The sequence below is a fragment of the Crinia signifera genome, chromosome 1 (assembly GCF_055691185.1).
Source record: "Crinia signifera chromosome 1, ASM5569118v1, whole genome shotgun sequence".
In the NCBI taxonomy this organism is placed as follows: domain Eukaryota; kingdom Metazoa; phylum Chordata; class Amphibia; order Anura; family Myobatrachidae; genus Crinia; species Crinia signifera.
This window is the reverse complement of record NC_139217.1, coordinates 50478124-50502194: the sequence shown is the minus strand read 5'-3', so window position 1 is coordinate 50502194 and position 24071 is coordinate 50478124. Positions and strand designations below refer to the sequence as shown.

Below are 24071 nucleotides of genomic sequence, written 5' to 3'. Positions count from 1 at the left end.
AGGTGGGGCAGAAGTAACAGGTGCAGAGAGAGATACATTTGGGTGGGGCGTATTATTTCTGTGCAGGGTAAATACTGGCTGCTTTATTTTTACGCGCAATTTAGATTTCAGTTTAAACACACCTCGCCCAAATCTAGCTCTCTGCACATGTTACATCTGCCCCACTTGCAGTGCACATGGTTTTGCCCATTTTGAGAACGAATTTGTCCTGTGATCAGGTTTGAATTAGGACCCTAAATGCCAAATGAATATTGTTTCATTACCACAGCCTACCTGAGTATTGTTGTATCCGTAGACCACAGGCTACCCAAATGTCTAATAGGTACGAATGACTTGCAATGCCAAAAAGCACACATATCAGGTTGGTGCCAGTGGTGGGGGCAGATCGGTGTGTGCTAGTGTATGATGAAATGTACTGTACAGATGGGTACAGATGTACCCATTCTTTGGGTGACACTTGAATTGTTTCCACTGATTTCACATTCTTGGCGTGTTCATGTCAGGCCATCAGTGTACACATCCTGAAGTGGAGACGGGCAGGGACCCGCAGCGGCGCCGTCCTGAAACTGGGACAGACAAGCTTGTGAGACGCACGCACGTCCCAGTGTGATGGAGCGCCTCTGCGGCGGCGATCGCCGGCAATCGCCAGCGGAGAATGCTGGTGATCCCTGGCCAAAGAAGAGAGGCGCTCCATCTGTATTACATGCTAGAATACTTTACGTATATGTTCTTCTGTAATTAGATAGTTATTCTATTCATTTCTTGCCTCGTATGTCTTGCTTCCTATTAGGTAGCCCACACATGCTTGTTATCATCACAACTTTCTGTTCTGTGTTTTACTATTTATTTAACTATATTTATAAAAAAAAATCATTTTGGTTAATAGTAATTGTGATCTTGACCCAAAGTCCAGGGCGACCCTGATGTCTGTTTAAATCAATGGCCTAGGACTGCAGCAGACAGGCGGGTGAGTTCCTGCTTCTTATAGACTGATAAGCAGATATACGGCCGTCCGTCCCTCTGGGTACCATCCCATGTTGGAGCAGCCGAGCTTGGCGTTCTCGACTCTCTTCCAGCTCCTTCCAGTGCTGCTCTTCAAATGAGTTCTGTACGGGACACAACAACACAGGTGAATGGCCTTCTGAGAAAAACAATTGCTCCAGAGTAATAATAAAAGGCTCTGACGGATATATTGCAGAACATTCAAATATTTAAAAGGTATACAAAGGGTGAAAGAGAAGCAGAAACGTAGGTCCTAAAAATGTAAAGTGGGTCAGATCAGATTCTGTCTATCATTCCTTATACCGTCATATCATGTTCAGTTTCCTTCATGCATGGCCAACCCTCCAACAACTACCACTACAATGTCACTGGACAGACCTTAGACAGTTCAGACATCTCCGTCCTGTGCTGGGAAGAGTAAGTATATAACATTGATAGAGTGACCTCTGACCCAGGGTGCGGTGTAAACTCTTTGCTTAGAGACAATGGGGCAGATGTATCAATCTCCCCTTAACGTTTGTATTTTAACGTTTGCCACTTCTCCTGGCATAACGCTCAGAAGCAGGGACTGGTTTTACCCTAATGTATGAAGATGGCGCTAGTGAGTAACGTTAATCGTTAACTCACCTGTTCTCTGTAATCATTTTTTGTTTTACGATCCCAGTTTTTCGTCTTGGTCTGTCTTCACTGCGCATGTCCTCCCCCCTCCGATGTAAGCTCCCTGCTCCTCTTCCCTTCTCTGTGCACTGCTGATAGCTGGCCTCTGCACAGGTCATGTTCAGATTCTTCATTTTTTAAAGTATGGTTTTTTTTTATTATGTAGCTCCCTGTTCCTGTCTCCTGCTTTCCCTCTTCTCTGATGCTGCCAGTTTGCTCCCCCCTCACGCTGCATACGCCGCCTGCTACACAGCATATGTCCCCATTTTTTTGTGAGTTTTATTTATGGTGTTTTTAATTAAAATGAGCTCCCTCCTGCTTTCACCTGCAAACTGGAAGCATCAAACAGAGAAGAGGGAAAGCAGGAGACATGAACAGGGAGCTACATACCTCCCCCCCCCCTCCGATCCCGCCGGCATGCTGACACCTGCCTCTACTATCAGCATGCTGGCGCCGCCGCCTGCCCTGCTCGAATCCCACCCCCCCTTCTAATTTTTTTTTTTTATTGGGTCCCTGCTGCTTTATTAAAGCTCTCCGGCACGCGGATATATTTAATTAATTGAAGTGCTCTGTAGGGACCCCGCAGGGTTCCCAAGAGAGCGGGGACGCTGCGGGAGAGTAGACAGAAATAAAATGTAAAAGTCCGGGCGGGCATGCTGTGCTGTCTCTACAGCGGAGAGGAGAGCCGGAGACGCGGCGGGAGAGCCGCCCGGTCTTTTGAATATGAATTATCACAACTCTCCTGCTGCGTCCCCGCTATACAAAAGACCGGGCGACCGCTGATTGGCTGAGCTCTCAGCCAATCATCATCCGCCCGGTCTTTTCATTTCTCACAACTCTCCCGCCGCGTCTCCGGCTCTCCTCTCTGCTGTAGAGACAGCACAGCATGCCCGCCCGGACTTTTACATTTTATTTCTGTCTACTCTCCCGCAGCGTCCCCGCTCTCTTGGGAACCCTGCGGGGTCCCTACAGAGCACTTCAATTAATTAAATATATCCGCGTGCCGGAGAGCTTTAATAAAGCAGCAGGGACCCAATGAAAAAAAAAAAAATTAGAAGGGGGGGTGGGATTCGAGCAGGGCAGGCGGCGGCGCCAGCATGCTGATAGTAGAGGCAGGTGTCAGCATGCCGGCGGGATCGGGGGGGGGAAGGGAAGGAGTTAAAAAAATATATATATATAACACCTAACGCCAGCCTGAGGCTGGCGAAGAGAAAAATCTGGCTTAACGTCGGGGAAGGCAATAATACATTGCCTGCGACGTTAAAGCTTATAACTCAAAGCAGGAGGACAGCGCCTGAACGTTAAGTTCAGGGCTGCCTCAGGGGGACGTTAGAAGCCCCCTTCATACATTTCCCCAAAACGTTAAAAAAAGGGATTTTTGTAAGAACTTACCGTTCGAATCCCTTTCTCTGATATGGTCCTGGTGACACAGCTCAACACTGGGATGTAGGAGGGTCCGAAGGAGCCAGGCACCTATCCTAAAGCTTTAGAGGGTAGGCTCCTCCCCTACTGCATCCCTGGACTCTTCAGTTCAACTTTCAAAGCCACTGGAATACATTAACTCAGTACAAACACCTGCACATTATCTGCACATTTTATAACAGAAACTGTTAACTTTTAACCATTTTAACATGAACATCATGAAATTCTGGCATACTTACTGAGCGTAAGGGAGGGATCGCTGTGTCACCAGGACCATATCAGAGAAAGGGATTCGAACGGTAAGTTCTTACAAAAATCCCTTTTTCTCTTTCAATGGTCCTGGTGACACAGCTCAACACTGGGACGTTCCAGAGCCGGTCCTTTGGGAGGGTACGCTCAGGTCTGCAGCTCTCAGCACTGCTCGCCCGAATGATGCGTCCTCCGACGCGAACTCATGGAATCTATAGAATTTGGCAAATGTGTGAACAGATGACCAAGTGGCAGCTCTGCAAACCTGCTCTGCTGTGGCCCCATGTCGAACCGCCCAAGAGGTGGCAACTGACCTGGTGGTATGCGCATTTATTTTGGCCGGTACTGGTCTACCCACTTTGGTGTAAGCAAAGGCTATCATAGACCGCAACCACCTAGCAATAGTCTGCTTAGATGCAGGCCAACCAATTTTGTGTACGTCATACAATACCAACAATGTGTCAGTCTTCCTGACACTCTTCACTCTGTCCACATATATGCGTAAGGCACGCACAACATCCAAAGTTCTCAATTTGTCCCTTTTCTTAGAACCCTCTGGGGGTTGAAACACAGGTAGAACAATCTCCTGATTTAAATGGAAGGTAGATACCACCTTCGGTAAAAACTGAGGCACTGTTCTTAAAACAGCCCTGTCATCATGAAAAATTAAGAAGGGAGATTTACATGATAAAGCTCCCAACTCTGAAACTCTTTTAGCAGATGCTACTGCTAACAAAAATACTAGCTTCCACGTAAGAAACTTAAAGTCAGCCGACCTTAAAGGTTCAAAAGGTGCCTTTTGAAGGCATTCCAAAACCAGTGATAGATCCCAAGGAGCTACTGGTTGCTTGTATGGAGGCTTCAACCTGGATACTCCTTGTAAAAAAGTTTGAATTTCCGGCAAAATGGCTATCTTTTTCTGGAAATAGATGGACAAGGCCGAGATCTGCACCTTCAGTGACTGAAAGCTTAGGCCCGATGAAAAACCATCTTGTAAGAATTCCATCATTCTTGATAGCTTAAAATGAGATGTATGAGCCTTTCTTCTCTCACACCATCGAATGTAAGTCTTCCAGACTCTATAATAATTTGCCGAAGATACAGCTTTTCTGGCCTTTATCATCGTCTGTACTACTGCGTCAGAAAACCCTTTTCTTTTTAAAATGATGGTTTCAATAGCCAGGCCGTCAAAATCAATCGATCTGAATCCAGGTGATTGAATGGGCCTTGTCTTAGAAGGTCTGGTCTCAGAGGTAGACGCCATGAGTCCACAGACAACCTCTGAAGCCTCGAGTACCAGGATCTCCTTGGCCAATCTGGGGCCACTAAGATCACTGGAACCTTCTGCCCTTGTATTTTCTTTAGAAGTCTCGGTAACATTGGTACAGGTGGGAATGCATAAAGGAGATCTCCCTGCCAGTGAATAGTCATGGCATCCACTGCCTCCGCTAGTGGATCCCTTGTTCTGGCATAGAACCTGGGCACTTGACGGTTGATCCTGGATGCCATCAGGTCCACATCCGGAGTTCCCCACCTCGAAGTGATTTGGTGAAACACCTGAGGGTGTAAGCTCCATTCCCCTTCCTTGAGCTCCTCCCTGCTCAGGAAGTCGGCTTCTATATTCTCTATCCCCGGGATGAATATAGCCGATACAGCTGGAACATTCTGTTCCGCCCATAGGAAGATTCTGGACACCTCCCACATGGCCAATCTGCTGCGTGTACCTCCCTGGTGATTCAGATACGCCACAGCTGTGGCATTGTCGGTCTGAATCCTCAAAGGGAGGTTCTGTAACCTGTCTCCCGCCAAGGAAATCACTTTCCAGACAGCTCTCAGCTCCAAGATGTTGATTGGTAACGCTGATACCTCTGCCGTCCTTGAGGCACCTCCATACTGAAATGCTCTGAGCCCTGAGAATCTCCTGGACTAGGGTGACCAGATCCCTGGCCTTTACCTCCGTGAGGAATACCCGATGAAGATGGGTGTCTAGTATGACTCCCAGGAATTGGAGCCTTTGCGACGGTACCAACTGAGATTTTTGCAAATTTAAAATCCAGCCGTGAGCCTGCAAAAAACTGATGGCCTCTGCCAAATGACTCTGCAGCAAGACTGCTGACTCTGCTTTGAACAGGAGATCGTCCAAATAGGGTATGACTGTGATTCCCCTGAGCCTCAGCACCGCCGCCATTACTGACATTATCTTTGTGAATACCCTTGGCGCGGTTGCTAGCCCAAAGGGTAACGCCCGGAATTGTAAATGCAGGTCTCCTATGGCAAACCTCAATAAGGTCTGATGCTCCGGGTGTATAGGAACGTGCAAATATGCGTCCTGGACATCCATGGACGCCAAAAATTCTCCCTGGTCCAGACTCAGGAGTACTGACCGTAGGGACTCCATTTTGAAATGGTCTACCCATAAATGAACATTTAGGGATTTCAAATTTAGTATTGGTCTGAAAGACCCGTCTGGTTTGGGCACCAGGAACAGCGTGGAGTAAAAGCCTTTCTTCCACTCTGCCCTGGGGACTGGTGTAACCACCCCTTTCTCCAAAAGGGAGTGAGCTGCTCTCACAAGAGCTGTACGAAGCCGTGCCTCCTTTGGTAAGGATGTGGGGATGAACCTCTTCGGAGGCGGCCCTCTGTAAGGGATTTTGTAACCCTGTGTTATAATATCTAACACCCAGGCATCCTGGCCTAAAGCAGTCCAAGCGTCCCTGAAGAGTGTGAGACGCCCCCCCACTTTTGTCACTGTCGGGCGAAGCCCCTGACAGTCATGCAGAGGGTTTATCCTCTCCCTTTGTGGCTGGCTTCTTGTGAAAAGAGCCAAATTTTGACTTCTGTGTCTTGCCTCTAGAGGACTGAAACCTTCCCCTGAAAGACTGTCCTCGAAAGGACGCACCACCTCTAGGGGAGGGCCGAAAGGACGGCTTAAAAGCAGAAAATCTTGACATCTGCTTTGCTGAGGAGGCCGGCAGGAATGTACTTTTGCCGCCCGTGGCCTGTTTTATAATCTCCTCTAGCTCGGTACCAAAGAGTACCTTTCCTTTGAAGGCTAATGTTTCCAGAGCCTTCTTGGACTCATTGTCTGCTTCCCAGGCTTTAAGCCAAAGCACTCTCCTGGCATTAATGGAGACTGTGGACACTCTGGTAGCCATTTTAATAGCTTCCTCCTCTGCTTCCACTGCATATTCTGCTGCTGCCTTAATCTTTTCTGCAAGCAGTAATGCACCAGGGTCAGCCTGCAGCACGGTGCATAATTCACCAGCCCACTCTATCATGGCCTTAGAGACCCAGGCTGAAGCAATAAGGGGCCGTAAGGTAAACCCCACCCCTTCAAAGATAGCTTTGAGGTTTCCCTCCAGCTTTTTATCCACAGAATCTTTGAAAGCTGCACCGCCCTGTACTGGTAATACAGTAGCCTTGGACAAACGTGCCACTGAAGCATCCACCACTGGGACCTTTTCCCAGAGCTCCGCATGAGACTCTGGCATGGGGTACAGACTAAGGAATCGCTTAGGCATCTGAAGCCTCTTATCAGGAGTTTTCCAAGCTCCTTCTAATAATTCCTGTAACCCCTCATCTGAAGGAAAAGTAACAGCCTCCTTCCGCTGTCGCTTAAAAACACCCTTAACAGGAGTCTTATCCTCCACAGTCAGCTTTAAAGCCTGCTTCACAGCTACAATGAGATCCTCTATACCAGCAGCAGAGTTCTCTTCCAAATCATCACCCTGATCCCAGGGGATGTCATTATACTCTCCTTCCTCTTCATCTACCACAGTAGTTAAAGCATAAGACCTTCTAGGGGTCCCTGCCACATCATCCATTTTGTCCAGCATTTCACTGAACCTGTTAATCCCTTTTGCAGTATCCTGCATCACCTGAATCAGTGCAGGATCTGCCTGGGTAAGAGGCAAGGAGCCAGACGACTGCTGAGATGATGGCATAGGTCTCTGTGATTCTACCAGCCCATCACTCTGCCTGTCCAAAAGCTGCACCAAAGCGTTTACTGACCTGCCTAGGGCCCTGGCCCACGCAGGTTCCATATGCTCTGCCCTATGGGGATCGCTGCCCATGGGTCTCACATCAGCGCAAGTAATACATAAGCCCCCCTTGGCCATCTGCTCAGGGACAAACTTTTGTGTGCAAACATTGCACGCGCTCAGTGCATTAAGGGCTCCCTCCCCCAAAACCACAGCCTGATGCTCAGACATGATGCAAGTGATAATTGTATATCTAACAGTATACACAGTGCAAACAATTGTCCAAGCGCTTATACAAAGTCAATGCACCCAGTCACTTAGCTGTCTGTAGGTTTCTCTGCGGGGAAGCGATGCCCAGGAAATCCAAGTCACTCTGCCAGGATCAATTCGCCAGCTCAGCTCCGCTGCAAGCGTTCTGAAAGGCGCCAAAGTCAGAGTGAAGGAAGAGACCAAAGTCCCTGCTGCTGCGGGGTCCGTGACCTTTTGGCGCCAACCACCCCCAGCTAGCCGCTCCTTAGGTAGGATTTCCTTGTTCCAGTGTCTCCCCCTCAAATGGGGACCACTTGGAACATGCCTGTCACAGCGCTGCTGTCCTCTCAGTCAGGAGCTCAGCGTGTAAGCTCCGCATAAAATGGCCGCCGCCATCACGGAGCGCCTGTCCCCCATGATCCCCACCTAACTGTGGAGCCGGTTTCAGGCAGCTCCGGAGCCCAGGCAGCCTCTTAATAGAGGCTATGAGCGCAGCACAGGGAGACCAGACAGCGTCTACCCTGTGCACAGATAGCTGACAGGACGCGCTTCTGTCAGCTCCTGCTGCGCTAGCAGTGTGAGGATTCACTATGAAAATCCTCACACTGTGCCTACCTAGCTAGGGTAATAGTTAATAAAATAATAAAAATCCCCTAACTACTCTAATTCTTCGGCTGCTCCTGCAGCCCTTTAGAATAGCACCCACTCCAGTGGGCACCTAACACGAACTGAAGAGTCCAGGGATGCAGTAGGGGAGGAGCCTACCCTCTAAAGCTTTAGGATAGGTGCCTGGCTCCTTCGGACCCTCCTACATCCCAGTGTTGAGCTGTGTCACCAGGACCATTGAAAGAGAAAGTACATTTAGTGGCGTTAAGTGCTACTTAAGCACTTAACGCTGCTTCGTACATCTGCCCCAATATCACTAAACTGCCCCCGGGTTACCCTGCTGGGCACCGGGTGCCCCACATGCACCCAACACTTGCTTAACTCCCTGCTGCTACCGTACACTAGGGGGAGGAGACTAGGCAGAGACACTTAGAGGGTGGAGAATACCAAGATAGTGGAAAGGAGACTGGATGGGATCACTGAGGTGAGGGAAGGACACTGGGTAGGGGACACTGCCCATTCTCCATATGCCAGTGAGCTGGTTCTTTCTGTGCTGTAAACAGGTTGCAGGTCAGATGACCCTTGCCACTGATTTACACTGCCCTGTAACCCAGGTTATTCCTGGGTACAACTCTGGGCACTACCCAGGTAGCTCGACCCAGTTTTTTGGGGGGGATATTTTCAACCCAGATCAAGCCGGCAATAACCCAAGTTATTACAGCAGGCAGAAAGGGAAAAATAGCATACTTGGAAAAATAGGGCTGCGCACCCGACTAGAGGTATTAATGCAATTTTAATAATACACAAATATACACAGATAAAAATACATTAAAATGTAAATAAAAAATAAATAAAAATAAAAAACACACAAATGCAAGAGTGGGACATATACAACCGGTTGTATTAATATTATATTGTTGTCCAGATATTGGTAATTAGCATCAGGCTAATATTTATATATGCATATTAGTAACCGTAGCCACTGTACATTCCCATGGTATAGTGGTAGATTTGAAAATTGAAAAAATTACCCAATTCATTGGTAGTTTGGGGTATTATATAGTCACTTTTTTCGTCTGGCCAGACAGTTTAGATATTGGTACCTTACAGGCGACCTTGCTGCTGTATCCTGTTCTCCCAGTTGATGGCGCTGGTTAGCCAAGATTTTCAACTTTATCCGGAGTAAGTTTCGGGTAAGCTGGTCACAACAGATTTACAGGCACCAATCCTCTTAGATGTATTGCCACATAGGTTCTTCCTCTAACGCGTTTCCCGGCCTGTTTGTTATTATCAGCGGCTTCTTCAGAGAGTGTAGGAATGGCAAAAAGGCTTTTTGCCATACACTCTCTGAAGAAGCCGCTGATAATAACAAACAGGCGGGGAAACGCGTTAGATAAAGTTGAAAATCTTGGCTAACCAGCGCCATCAACTGGGAGAACAGGATACAGCAGCAAGGTCGCCTGTAGGGTACCAATATCTAAACTGTCTGGCCAGACGAAAAAAGTGACTATATAATACCCCAAACTACCAATGAATTGGGTAATATAGTGATTTTTCTAATTTTCAAATCTAACACTATACCATGGGAATGTACAGTGGCTACGGTTACTTATATGCATATATAAATATTAGCCTGCTGCTAATTACCAATATCTGGACAACAATATAATATTAATACAACCGGTTGTATATGTCCCACTCTTGCATTTGTGTGTTTTTTATTTTTATTTATTTTTTATTTAAATTTTAATGTATTTTTATCTGTGTATATTTGTGTATTATTAAAATTGCATTAATAACTCTAGTCGGGTGCGCAGCCCTATTTTTCCAATCTCTTTTCTTCTGTTTTTGGGACTATGAGCAATCCCAATTAGAGCAGCAGCACCCAATAAAGAGTGAGATCTGGCCGACTTAAATGACTAATAAAGTAATTATAGTAATAACTAGCGATTACAATATCGAGTTGGTGTAATGCAGGACTTGTTTCCTACATTAAGCATACTTACCTACTTTCTGGCTGCCACAAGAGTGGCTACTTGATTGGGGGCGTGGCCAGAGCAATTGCAATGTTTTAGCCATGCCCCCGACATGCAATGCCGTTTTTAAGGCATTGCACTGCGGTGGGCATGGCTAAAAGGCGTGATTCGCGTTATTTGACCCGTGGACAAATCTATGCAAAGTTGGACGCAGTGGTTTGCACAGGTGAAAGATTATTTGCTACGGTGAGAAAAGGCCTCAAAACCTCTATGGCACGCTAAAACCATCCTGATTGCCCATCCTGAACTTGCTCACCTCGACCTGGCCGCCAGTTGTTAGTGTGGGAAGCTTCCCAGAACATCCCTGTACCCTCAAGGACAGAGCCTTCCACTGCACTAATATTTGGCCCGCTGTGCCGCAGCTCCGGAGTGAAGGTCAGGCGCCAGAGCCATTTTGCTGCTGCTGCCACCTCATAAGGACACAGATCACCGGAGCTTCCGGTGCCCTGAATCCCGCTCCGACCGCCTGGCACTCCACACTGATGGCCTCCCTTGCGGTCGGTATCCGCTCCCCTGCCTGACCGCGACTAGACGCCTGGATAAAACACAGCCGGCCTCCACGTCACCGGCGATGGAGAGAGGCTGCGGCCTTCTTGGAGTGTGAGGGACTGTCTCAGCCGGTGCCATTTCCCGCTCCTAGCGTGCGCAGACCAACAGCAAAGCTCAAGTATACAGTGCTGCTGGAGGGGAAAGGATCGTTTATTTTGGCTCTCCTGTTCTATTCTTTTCATCTACAAGAGACACATTATCGATCCGGACTTAAAATCCTATCGCATGGGCAGCACTCCCACTTTTTCCCTGACCAGTTATTGCTCCCATGACTATGGAATCCTCTCATCACTAAATCCTGCAGGCTATACATGCCTCTACTAAAAGGCTTCTTGCTCAGCTCACTGACGTTCAGGGAGAAGTGCGCCGTCCCCATCTGCTCCTGATAAGCATGCACCTCAGACCCGGGAATTTCCCGTATCTGCCCCTTTCACACTGCTTTCCATGGTCTGCCTTCCAACAAGTGTGTGGAATTTGATTGGGTGTTGGGAAATTTGTACAAATTGCTGTGATTGGCTGTTTAAAAACAGTTTTTATTGGCTGGCTGTCACATATCACATGATTACATCCCCCAATGAACTTGCTTTTTTGCATTTTGTGAGGAAAAACCCGGGTCTGTGCTGTTCACACCACCATACACCCGTGTATTACCCAGGAAAAACCCTGCAAAAAACCTGTGTCTAATTCCCAGAGCATAACACCCGGGAAATTCACAAAGATCCTTTCACACTGAGACAGGACACAGGGAATTACTGCTTGCACAGGCAAATACCCGGGTTTTTGCGGCAGTGAGAATGGGGTATTAGTGTTTGCCACGTCAATGTCAATACAATGTAATGACTCCAGCCTGAGTCGAAAAGTGGATATCCGATTAGTGTTTTGCATTGGGTGGGATCATACATTTCATCTATTACAAGTCTGTCTCATATACGTTCCTGTTCCTTATATTAGACACCTACCCCAATGGCGCTTTCGGGTATTCCTGTTGTTAAAATGTACGCAGGAAATATTCTTTATATCCTGCAATAGATACTTGCTTCCTATATGATTGCAATGTACTACGATATTGTCTTGCTGTATACCACCCACACACTGTCGTGACTACATGATAGGTTGTCATGTTTACTTTTTTGTGCAAAATCAATAAAAAATACTGAATTTAAAAAAACCCTCTATGGCACATGCATTCCCCCAATTATATGCAGAGACCGCTGATGCGTATGGAGATGCTGGCATTAGAACTGGTTGTGCAAAACAATGGGGGTTCCCAGGAGGTGGCCTAAAGTGATACCTTCACCAAAAAGGAGCAGAGGGCCTTAGGTGTCGCCCAGCCTTGGTACAGACAGGAAGTGGGCTCATGTGTCTGTAACTGAAAACTGCTCAACCCTTTGAGTTGCTGTGAGAGAGTCATAAAATATCCTGTAAAAATGCCACAGCGACTGTTCTTAGTATAAATAACTACAAATCCTGCCAAGTCAATTCATTGAAGTTTAGCTAAATATTGCACCGATAAGAACAGTCGCTGTGAGCGGCGCTGGCCTTATTTTTGGAGAATATTTTAAGGCTCTCTCACAGCAACGTTGCCACTCAAAGGATTAACATATCAACTTGACCCTTTTAACTCAGAGGACAAGCAGGAATTGTCTTCTGCACATATTAAAGGACTGTATGACCCCCAATCATTCCTAGCACAGTGCCTCAGAAATAGAAGACACTTCATATATTCTGGATGCCAGAGATAAGTATATATTGTTATAGTGAATGAACGTAAGGGAATGTTCTGATACAGTCTTAATGTTCTCATCCAAGACAGTGCATCAGCTTTTTGTGACACCGCACATCCACTTTCCACATGATTTATATATACATCCCCCATTATAGCATTGGTTCTCCTCCAGCAAGGACCTGACAAGCACATATATATATATATTAACCTTAGAAGATTTGGCCATATTGCGCTGGGGGGTTATCTTCAAGGCCTCAGCCTGCATCTTGCGCTCCGATGCTTTCTCCTCAAGTTTCCTCTGCAGTTCTGTGACAAGCTCGTCATTGGCCACTGCAGCTTTTCCAAACTGAGATTTCGTTTTTTTCTCATCCAACCTGTCAGAAAGATAAATGAAATAAACAGTTTTATCATATATTGCTCTTAACAGAAAAAAAATGAAAAGGTATCTATTGTCTCCTAATAAAGTAAGGTTGTTTTAATCAGGTGAGAGCGCACAAATAGATCGCATTTTGGGGCGTCACAGGAGTGATTCATTGTTACACTTAACACCCAGTTTAGTTGACTCTGCAGCTTTGAGTTAAGGCAGCAGCTAAAGTGGAAAATTAAATTGCCTGACTGTGGAAATGAACATTTTGCAGGGAACAAGGATTCAAACACTTTCCTTTAATCTGCTTAGAAAATATTTGTTTATTACTCTTTTATATTCTAATACAACCGAATATGTTGACCTCCGAATTCAACCCCAAACCTATTGCCATTTCTTTTAAGACTTGACAAATATTGCTAGTCACAGGGCTTGGCGTTAGTGCTCATTTGATTCACAGGCAGACAATTAAGAGCAAGATAGGAGCAAATGAACAAGCACTGCCAGATGGGAAGGCATGAGCCAACGCTGCCAGATGGGAAGGAATGAGAATGCTACCTGATGGGAAGGCATGAGCCAACGCTGCCAGAAGGGAAGGAATGAGAATGCTGCCAGAAGGGAAGGAATGAGAAAACGCTGCCAGATGGGAAGGAATGAGAATGTGCTGCCATATGGGAAGAAATGAGAAACGCTGCCAGATCAGAAGGAATGAGAATACTGCCAGATGGGAAGGAATGAGCAAGGACTACCAGAAGGGAAGGAATAAGGAAGCTCTGCCTGATGGTATGGAATGAGAAAGTGCTGCCAGATGGGAAGAAATTAGAAATGCAGCCAGATCGGATGGAATGAGAAAACGCTGCCAGATGGGAAGAAATGAGAAATGCAGCCAGATCGGATGGAATGAGAAAACGCTGCCAGATGGGAAAAAATGAAAAAATGCTGCCCAATGGGATGGAATGAGAAAGTGCTGACAGATGGAAAGGAATGAGAAATGCTGCCAGATGGGAATGAACAAGGTAATGCTGCCAGATTGGACGAAATGAGAAAGCGCTGCCAGATGGGATGGAATGAAAAAACACTGCCAGATGGAAAGGAATGAGAAAGCGCTGCCAGAAGGGAGGGATCGAGGAAGCACTGCCAGATGGGAAGGAGTGAGAAAGCACTTCCAAATGGAAAGGAATGACAAAAATGCTGCCAGATGAGAAGGAATGAGAAAACGCTGCCAGATGGGAGGAATGACGAAATGCTGCCAGAAGGGAAGGAGTGCAAAAACGTTGCCAGAAGGGAGGGAACGAGGAAGCGCTGCCAGATGGGAAGGAAGGAGGAAGCACTGCTAGATGAGAAGGAATGATGAAACTCTGCCAGAAGGGAAAGAATGAGAAAGCTCTTTTAGAGAAGAACAAGGAGAAGTGCTGCCAGATGCATACCTCCCAACTATTAAAAGGTGAGCCATAACTCCTGTTTTCCACGAAGTGTTGCACTCCTACAAGGAGGCGTAGCCTAACCAAAAGGGATGTGGCTTTGTGGGGATGATGCTCCTGTAAGCCATGCCTCCTAACATAATTATGGGGAATGGCCAGTGCTGGCCATGCACCCTGTCCCTCTGCTTCTGCGAATGTATGCATCTATTCACCACTGCTCTTCTAAGTAGAGCAGTGAGTGTCAGAGGGGCTCCCAACTGCCCCTCTCCCCACTGCAGGCCACTGCTGCCCATGGGTTGAATGAGGGACAGTCACTAATAAATTGTGAATATCCTGCAAAAATTGGGACAGCTGGGAAATATACATATGGGAAGAAACTAAGAAGCACAGCCAGATGGGAAGGAATGAGCAAAATGCTGCCAGAAGGGAAGGCATGAGCAAATGCTAACAGATGGGAAGGAATGAGAAAGTACTGCCAGATGGGAAGGAATGAGAAAACACTGTCAGATGGGAAGGCATGAGCAAATGCTGCTCGATGGGAAGATACAAGAATGCACTGCCAGGTGGGAAAGAATAAGGAAGCGCTGCCAGATGGAAAGGAACGAGGAAGCACTTGCCAGATGGTAAGGCATGAGTAAATGCTGCCAGATGGGAAGGCATGACCAAGTGCAGCCAGATGGGAAGGAACGGAGAAGAGCATCCCAGAGAAAATAAAGAAATGTTCACGCACAAGGAGCATAATCACCATCCACTTACGTGGTTTGTAGTATTATATTAATGTGCCAATAATGACTATGACAGCTAAATAGTTCTGCCCAATAATAATATAGTAAGTCAAAATAACCCCCCCCCCCCAAATGACCAAAACAAACCTCCCTTATAACCCCCCACCCTGTACTACCCATCCCCAACTGGGGTGTACTTGGATCCCTGAACTCTTCCCCCCCATCTAACTATGCTAACTAGCTATTCCCATCCCCCCCCCCCCCCCCAATAATGACAGGATGTTATACCAGGTATGTGTTTGGGGCTTAATCTTAGACCACAAGGAGATCAAGTCAAAATCCAGCTTTCCCATTGGGTATCAGCAGTATAGATTTGTAAGAGTAAATCAGCAGGATGCCCTGCCCCCCCCCCCCCCCCCCCCCATAAAAGTACAGGATAGAAGTAGAGACAACCCGAGGGCTACAAACCCATGGCTCTTGAAGCAGACAAAATTTTACCCAGTTCCCCAACCTGAACATATGCATATAAGATAATGCCCTTAGTAACATGTATATATAGAATCTAGCAACATGTGGGGTGAGATTTAATAGGATAAGAGATTCAGAAAGTGAGAGATTTGGGAAGAAATCTCCAGTTTTTTTAAAGCGGCAATCATTTACACTGCAAAACCAGTTTGATTTGCGGTGTAAATGATTGCCCCTTTAAAAAAACTGGAGATTTCTTCCCAAATCTCTCACTTTCTGAATCTCTCATCCTATTAAATCTCACCAGTGGTCTCATTTAAAAGAGTACTCTACCATCTATAGAGAAATAAGCTTAGAAAAAGCATTGTTCCAATAGTCAAAAGTCCGAGCATAGACAAAAGAAAATGTCCCAGATTGCAATATAGTGCGGAACGTTAGTCCGGCCATCTCTCCGCCCCAATACAGGGAAAGAATGACGGACCAGGATTTCCTCCAGCATCAAAGGGAAAAGCAGGGGAAGATTCAAAGTAGAAGTACGTTCCGTTCCAATTATGGTTGGCATGTGTTCCATATACATGAAGCAATTTTGAGCATGCCGCAGGATGTATAAGATGGCAAGACAGGATTTTAGACATATTTACAGGGTTATGCAAGTAGTTGTCCTGACAGTATAATGGTGTATAGACCTCATAGGTTGTAGGGACATTACATGTGTACACATCGTTTACACATACATCAGCAGGTGTATCGTTGTCACAGAGGGGACAAGTATTATCCCACTGTAAGCCAGTAAGTTTATTGAGAAGCCTGTCTGTAACGGAGGTAATGACCTGCAGGATCTGCTTCAATGAGGCTTCCATCTCAAGCTTAATACCAGGAGGGGACAGCGATGTAAAAGCAGTCCCACAGTCACAAGTTATCTCTGCAGTGATAGATGGAGGCAAGCACATTCCAGGGTTATAGGTAAATATCTACAGAAAGTGGCCCCTCTCCTCCTTCAGCGATAGCAGGATTTTTCAAGGGAAACAGTATATAGATATGGGTCTTAAAGAAACCAGTATAATGATCCCGGGCACCCCAGGCAGGCAGTCAATAGAGTGTATACCGACCGTGTCCACAGCTGACCCCCACTATAATATCAGGAGTTAATGCACTCACATATGGTCCATAGCGTTGACATCTAGCAGTGTCCAGGATTTGTAACAGCTAGGCCCAGGAGAGACACTACAGATGCAGTAAAACGCCACAACCCGACCGCCACGCGGGCAAGATGGCGCCCTCCCTGCGCGGTCCGCAGCAGCGCTACCAAGACGGGAGCGCTCCCTGCTCTCTCCGCTCCAATAACAGGGAGCAGCCGGCACCAGCCCCTCTCACCCGCTGAAGCACCCGGGCAGGCAGCGCTGTGACAATATCCCGGCGGTGAAGGGGAAAGGACCAGCGGCGTTCGGATCCCTGCTGTTGTACAGGCCGCGGGCAGCGTCGTCCCTGGTCCAGCGGCCGGATAAGCCTTGAACGTCACTGGCGGTGCTGCTGGGCAAAAGGCACTGTATCTTGCTCCCTGTGTGAGGGTCAGGGTCCCCGGCGGCAGCAAAAAAAGGATATTAATCAGGATCTGTTGTTGGAGCTCAGGATATCTGCTGCCTACTCCATCGGCGCCCAGGCCACGCCCCTCCTTTCAGAATATTTTAAGTAATCCTTTAACAGTTGCTCCCTAATTCCACTCCCCTAATGTTCGATTGATTGAGAAGCAGGTCATAATGCTCCCTACTTATCCAGGTAAAACAACAACAACACATGAACAGTTTAATGTCTGTGGTTGGTTATCCAATTAACCCCGTATATTATTTCTATATTTCGGTTATGGACTAGGCCCACCTTTTCCGGATATTTAAAAAAAAAAAAATGTATATTTGTTTTTCTGATTTTCTTCTTGTCAAATTTTTGATGTTCTATCCCAGGGGTCGGGACTTTTTTTACCTTTTACCCCAAAATATATTTAGATACAACATAACCCCCTTGATTTGAAAGCAAGGAAATCATATACTTGGAATACACACTGTAACCCCAGAAATTAATGATATATCCTGCTAGTACGGTACACAGCCTGGCAGCCATTGATGATGATGATTACCATGTATGGCTGGGTGTGGTACAAAATTTGTAACACAAACAGCCATACATGGTAATCATCATCATCAATGGCTGCCAGGCTGTGTGTGGTATAGCCATTGATAATGTGACTTCCAGGCAATTAGAGATGGGTATCCCTTGACAGGAGAAACCTGGCACCGCAGCGGCAGTACAGACTGTGTGCTGCCGAGATGGCGCAGCAACTAGTCAACTCTACTGAAGAAGCGGGCGGACATGGAGGCAGGGCCCGGGGCATCACGCAAGGAAGCGTGTTATACACAAGGGCCTGACGCACTGCACAGACTGCACACAGTGGAAATATCATTCAATGGATTTTCAGCTAATCGCCAATACAGCTCATTTTCGCAAGCTTCCACAGGGCGGGATTTCACTGTGGCTGGGCGGCGTATATCTGATCTTAGGGCTCTGCAATTTAGCAGAGCAGCGATCAGATCCTGCATAACCCCTTTTATTAGGATTTTTTTTCTCCTTCAGTGTCATTAGATGACAACTGAAAATTGGTTTGATGGATTTGATTAAAAAAAAAAAAATTCGGTACTTGTTTCCTAGCACGGCCACAATACCTTAAAGTTAAGGTACACGATGCCCGCGATGGACCCGATTTCCTTTGAAATTAGGTCCATTTTGCCGGCAAAGGCAAAATCACGGCCATCGCGTCGGTCGCGGCCAATAACATTGCCCCCGACGCGACCGACGCAATGCCCGCGATTTTGTCATAGGCTTCAATGTTAAAATATTTTTTAACATTGAAATCGGGAGCATCGCGTCGGTCTTGTGCCATTGTAATGGCACAAGATGAGATGGACTTGATTAAGTCCATCTCACATAGGAAACAATGTGAAATGGCCCAATATGACCCATTTCACATTGTATATGGCCCTGTCGTGAGCCCACGATTGACACGAACCCGCGAGGGGCGGCGGTGCACGTCCTCCGACCTTTTCATACCCCTACTATCCACGTCGGCGTGGAGTTGAGAATATAAAGTGTGGCGAGCGCAGCGAGCCACCGAGCCCGAAGCGTGGCAAGTGCAGCGAGCCCCGCGAGGGGACGCGTATACCTGTGAAGTTATACGCGTCCACTCGCGGGGCTCCCTGCGCTCGCCACACTTTGGGCTCGGTGGCGCGCTACGCTCGCCACACTTTATATTCTCAACTCCACGCCAACGTGGATAGTAGGGGTATGATAAAAGGTCGGAGGACGCGCACCGCCGCCCCTCGCGGGCTCGCTGCGCTCGCCACGCTTCGGGTTGGCGTCAATCGTGGGGTGGCGTTGAAGGTGTAAAATTGGGGGTCTAAAGCTGCCCATACACGTACCAATTACCCGGTACTTTTTGTGCTAAAATAGCATCGCATCCCATGCACAACATATGCACAACGATGCTATTTTAGCACAAAAAGTACCGGGTAATTGGTACGTGTATGGGCACCTTAAGGAATATTTTACATTGAATCCAATGTAAAATAGGGTCCCAGGGACCCTATTCACATTTGATGAAATAAAAAAATCGGGTCGGTCGCATCGCATGCGATTTGGTCGCATGCGATGCGACCGACGCGATTTTTCCGACACGACCACCCCGATGCAAATTCGGGGTGGCCGTGCTACGAAACAAGTACCAAAAATTCTAAATATTGAATTCTGCCGTGTATCTGTTTGTCGGGCCATACTAGATGCTACATACAGACAACTGAAAGAATATTCTTACAATTAATAATGCAACGTTAATATTGCCGCAAACTTTAATAAAACTCCCAATTTGTGTTTTCCCGTCTGTCGTCCCCCTGCCTCTCCCCACATGCAGGCCCTCGCAGCTGCTCAGTGGGAATAAGTCACTGCATCTATCAGTGCAGCTGTACCGTTTCTGCATGTAAATTAGGTGTCTAGGAAATTAGCTAATTATGCTGCCACTGCCAGATAAATCAGGTAATGGGTGTGATTTTTTTTTCCACTGAATATTTTAAAATTAGAAGCTTTTTATTAAAAAAAACAAATACCTTTTAACATAAGTAATGTTCATGGCAATTAACCACCTGAAGATTTGGGTCACTGGCAGCTCCTGATGTGCACGAGATAATTACATAGCTTTCATTATGGCTTTGTGATAAATAAAACATGAACTCAGTAAATAATCAACATCCACAAGCTCAGAATAATATATAACATTCATATTTATAGGTATATGGATCTGGCGGGGTACGTCATTTCCTATACATTGAGTATAGCCTACTAATCATAGGCAGAACTCTGGCAGGCAATGGAGTCATCTGCCGCCGGGCTCCTGCTCCGAAGGGGGCACCTCTCATCCCCTTCAAGTTTGAATCAGTTAATTGAAAGCAATTGATATTGCTAATGTGGCTGACTCCCCCTTTTAACATCATTTTTGCAAGTGTCACACCCTGTATTAGATCCCATGACCCTACTGGAAACAGACACCTTACTGAATGAGTTGGTTTTTTTTTTTTGGGGGGGGGGGCGGGGCACCAATACTTATCTTGCCTCCGGGCAACTGGGATGAACTTACGCCACTGCTACTAATGGCTCTGCGGCAGTTGTTGTTATACAGCTCGCAGCATGTTCTCTGAAATATGCCACAGAGAGGGGATGCAGTCAATTTACCGACAATCAAAATCCCGACGGTCAAAATACCGACAACCATTGACCGACAAGGTCAAAATACCGAAATGATTTTTTTTTTCATTGAAACCGACTTGTACATACTTTACCATCCCAGTGAACATGGACGGGGGATATTATACAGACATTCCTCACATAACGACCTACCTGTTTATTGACCACCCGGACTTACGACCCAGGCCTTCGTTTAGCGTCCGTGCTGTGACTCCTCGGACTTACGACCCTGCCTGCTCTGATTTACGACCTGCCCACCTATCCTCTCGCAGTTATGACCTGCCCCGCCTACCCTCTCGCAGTTACGACCTGCCCCGCCTGTTTAGCGACCCGCGTCTCAGAAGTATTAAGGGGTTTTATATAGATCGTTTAACAACCAATTCCCTTAACGACCGGGTTGTAGGAACGGAACCTGGTCGTTAAGTGAGGAATGTCTGTAGTGTGCCCGAAGCACGGGGTTCATGTCGACCTATGGCAACATACAGACCCCCCCAAAAAATATGAAATACATGTGTCTAATTTTTGACCTGTCTATATTTTAGATGTAGGTATTTTGACCTTGTCGGTATTTTGATTGTAGGTAAATCATACCGAACCCCAGCTCAGAGATGGGAAGTCTATGGGCAATTTTAGAGAAAATAAGGATGCTCTGTGGAAAACCAGCAATAAGAGAAGCTGAGATTTCAGGTGTGGCCGCCTAGTCTTTTGAAATGTGTTTTTTTTTGCCACCAGTCGTCCAGCTGCCAGCTCTCTTCCAGCACCCGATGTGTTATCGCTGGTGACATGTGACACCGAATGCTGGAAAAAATAACTTCAGATGTGATCAGATGGGAAATCGAATTGCGATGTCGCATCGCATCCGATGGCACAAGTGTATGGTTCCAGAAATACAAAATGATTAGGGGGTTCCCTTGTATTTCAGCAAACAACCAGCACTGCGCTCTTTGACCGGTTCTGGTTACAAAAATATTGGGGATTAAAAGAATAGGGGTTCCCCATATCTTTATAACCAACACCAGGCTCCAACAGCCAACAGTGTAATGCCACAGCTAGGAGAAACTTTTTACATGAATATGTGTATCTATGGAGGAGCGCACAACCTATCAGGGGCAGAGCTCCCTGGAGCGGGTTTCTGATAGGCTGAGGGAAGTCCCAGTGACATCAGTAACGTGGAGGAGCTGCTTGGGTAAACAAGCAGCTCCTCATGTCAGGTTTGGGTTATTTTGTGTTTTTTTATATTTAATCCCGTGGATGCATATTTTTTTTCACAGGAACTCATTGGATTACTATTGGACAAGTGGACCAAACCAACGGTGTCAAGATAGGTAAGTACTGTATGTATGGATGGCGTGTGTAATAAAGTTATACTGGTACTTGTGTATCAGGGTGCCCAATTTGCCTACGTACGCCGGCGTAGAGATCGCATCGCATGCAATTGCATGCGATGCGATGGTACTTGTTAAATTTCACTGCACCCCTGGCTGTGGATCGCATCGCAGGCAAATCGCATGCCATGCAATGAGATTTAGCACACCCCACTATTCACGTCACGCGTCCTCCCGACCTTTTCACGTCGGTGTGGAGTTGATTTTATAAAGTGTGGTGAGCGCAGCGAGCCACCGAGCCCAAAGCATGGTGAGCGGACATGGAATACATGTAAAGTAATCCGCGTCCGTTTACCACGCTTCGGGGTCGGTGGCTCGCTGCGCTCACCACACTTTATAAAATCAACTCCACGCTGACGTGGATAGTGGGGGTATGAAAAGGTCGGGAGGACGCGGTCCACGTCCCCTTGCGGGGCACGCTGCACTCGGCAGGCTTCGGGGTGACGTGGATAGTGGGGGTGTGTTAAATCGCATAGCATCGCATCAACATGGATAGTGGGGGTGTGCTAAATCACATCGCACGCGATAAAATCGCATGAGATGAGATGCGATCTGCGGCCAGGGGTGCAGTGAAAATTAACTAGTACCATCGAATCGCATCCAAAATTGCATGCGATGTGATGCGATCTCACTACGCAGAATGGGGCACTAAGTTATTTGCTTAGTGGGCGCCCTGATAATACACAAGTACCGTTATACTTTATCTGTGTGTTTATTGGGGGACTGGTCCTGTTGTGGGACTACAAGTCCAAGTTGGCCCATGCCCTGCATGCTGGGACTTGTGGCTCTCCAAGTCCCTGCATGCAGAGGAGGCTTCCTGGGACTTGATGTTCTACAACAAAACCCAATACTTTATTAATTGATCTTATTTTTACACCATTTCTATCAGCCGGCACCCACCGCTCAGGGGTGCCGGTGACAGCCCTGGGCTTAAGCCCTGGTTGGGGGTGGCCTAGGGGGGGACCCCCTTATTGAAGGGGTTGGAGGGGTCCCCACTCCACCCAGGGATCTGGTCAGCCAGGGTGATAATGCTTTGGCTGGGGGGGGGGGGAGTATATGTAAAAAGTGTCTTAAATATGATTTCAATACTTCTCTATTTAGATGTATTACATAAGACGGTTACTGATGGAGTAAGCAAGATTTTTCTTGCAATTGCGACTAACATTTGGGCTTGTTTTGGTCATGGGGGAGACTGTGGCCTACTAAATATAATGGATGCATCTACAGCAGATCCCGTGTTTACTGCGAGGGTTATATTGTACTGCAGAGGGAAGGAGACGATAATGTCACTACTTTGCAGAAGGGCCCTTTCACCAGTAAAGGGTGTAATTAGTTCCCAGCCATCACTGCGCAGATGATTAGCACTGCAGTGGTACTCGCGTGACTTGTAAGATCTGTAGGACAATGAGACGCATGCTGATGAATTACATGCTTCGGTGATCTTGCAGCAAATTGTGGAAATGTTATTACAGAAAGCCCCAAATATGAGATTAACGACTCATTCCTCATAAGACAAGAAATCCATCCAAAAACAAATGACATCTCTATCACACAGTTTACACTATTGCTGCAGAATTAACCCAATGTACCCATGCATCATACAAGTCGGAACTGCAAAATCCAGGCACAGGGTAGGTACGTTCTACTCTGTCCAAAATCCACAAAGCCCCTTATTTGTCTTAGAGTATGAAATTGCCTCAAAAATGTGACTTGTTATACAGTGACTCAGCAATAATGGGATACAGACAGCCTGACGGTGTTCTGCAGCCCAATCCAGGAATATAAGTAACAATCTCTTTTTTTATGGAGGAACATCAGCCGTTGGGACCTTTCCGCAGATAAGCAGAGGAATATATTTGAGCTTATTCAGAACCGGACAGCACAGCAAACTGAGGCTTTTTCAAATTTTATTTTTGGTACTATGGTACTTGGTGTATTATCACGTCGCCCCGCTACGCGTAGGCTAAGCTACGTTGTCAGCGTAGCCCAATGGCTGCCTAGCGTAGTCAGCATAGTGTACCCGTCAGGCAGCTTGTCACCGTACTGTCCCCAGGAGATGCAGTTCTGTCCCCGGCGTCTTTGGCAAGCCTAGTGAGCGTCTCTCACACAGTGCTGGCGCCCGCATGGTGCTGGCCGAGAGGCGCTCTATCTGTCTGAGACGCAGGAGCATCTCAGTAAGTATTGCGGCAGGGTACGGCAACCTTGCCGACAGGATTAGGGATTCAGTATCGCGCGTGTTAGGGTGCGGCCGCAAGTGCGTCTCATGAACAATAAAGGAGGCATTTGCCAGTGCTCCATGTTACATACTGGTAAATGCCTCCATTTGAAACCCCACTATCCACGCCAGCCCGAAACGTGGCAAGCGAACGCGTTACGCGTCCTCCCGACCTTTTCATACCCCTACTATCCACGTCGGTGCGGAGTTGATTCTATAAAGTGTGGCGAGCGCAGCG

At 47.0% G+C, this 24071-nt stretch overlaps 1 protein-coding gene across 4 annotated transcripts in view; it reads right to left on the bottom strand.

Annotated features, from left to right (window-relative positions):
* Positions 1 to 856: 856 nt before the first annotated feature.
* Positions 857 to 24071, bottom strand: part of CFAP99 (cilia and flagella associated protein 99) — an 87003-nt gene continuing 63788 nt past the window's right edge. For all 4 annotated transcript variants that reach the window (XM_083151475.1, XM_083151482.1, XM_083151489.1 and 1 more), the window contains 2 exons: positions 12685 to 12850; positions 857 to 1106 (listed from right to left, as the gene is read on the bottom strand). In XM_083151475.1, coding sequence (XP_083007601.1) covers positions 945 to 1106; positions 12685 to 12850 — 328 coding nt within the window. In that variant the 3' untranslated portion in view covers positions 857 to 944. The remainder of the gene's footprint in view (positions 1107 to 12684; positions 12851 to 24071) is intronic.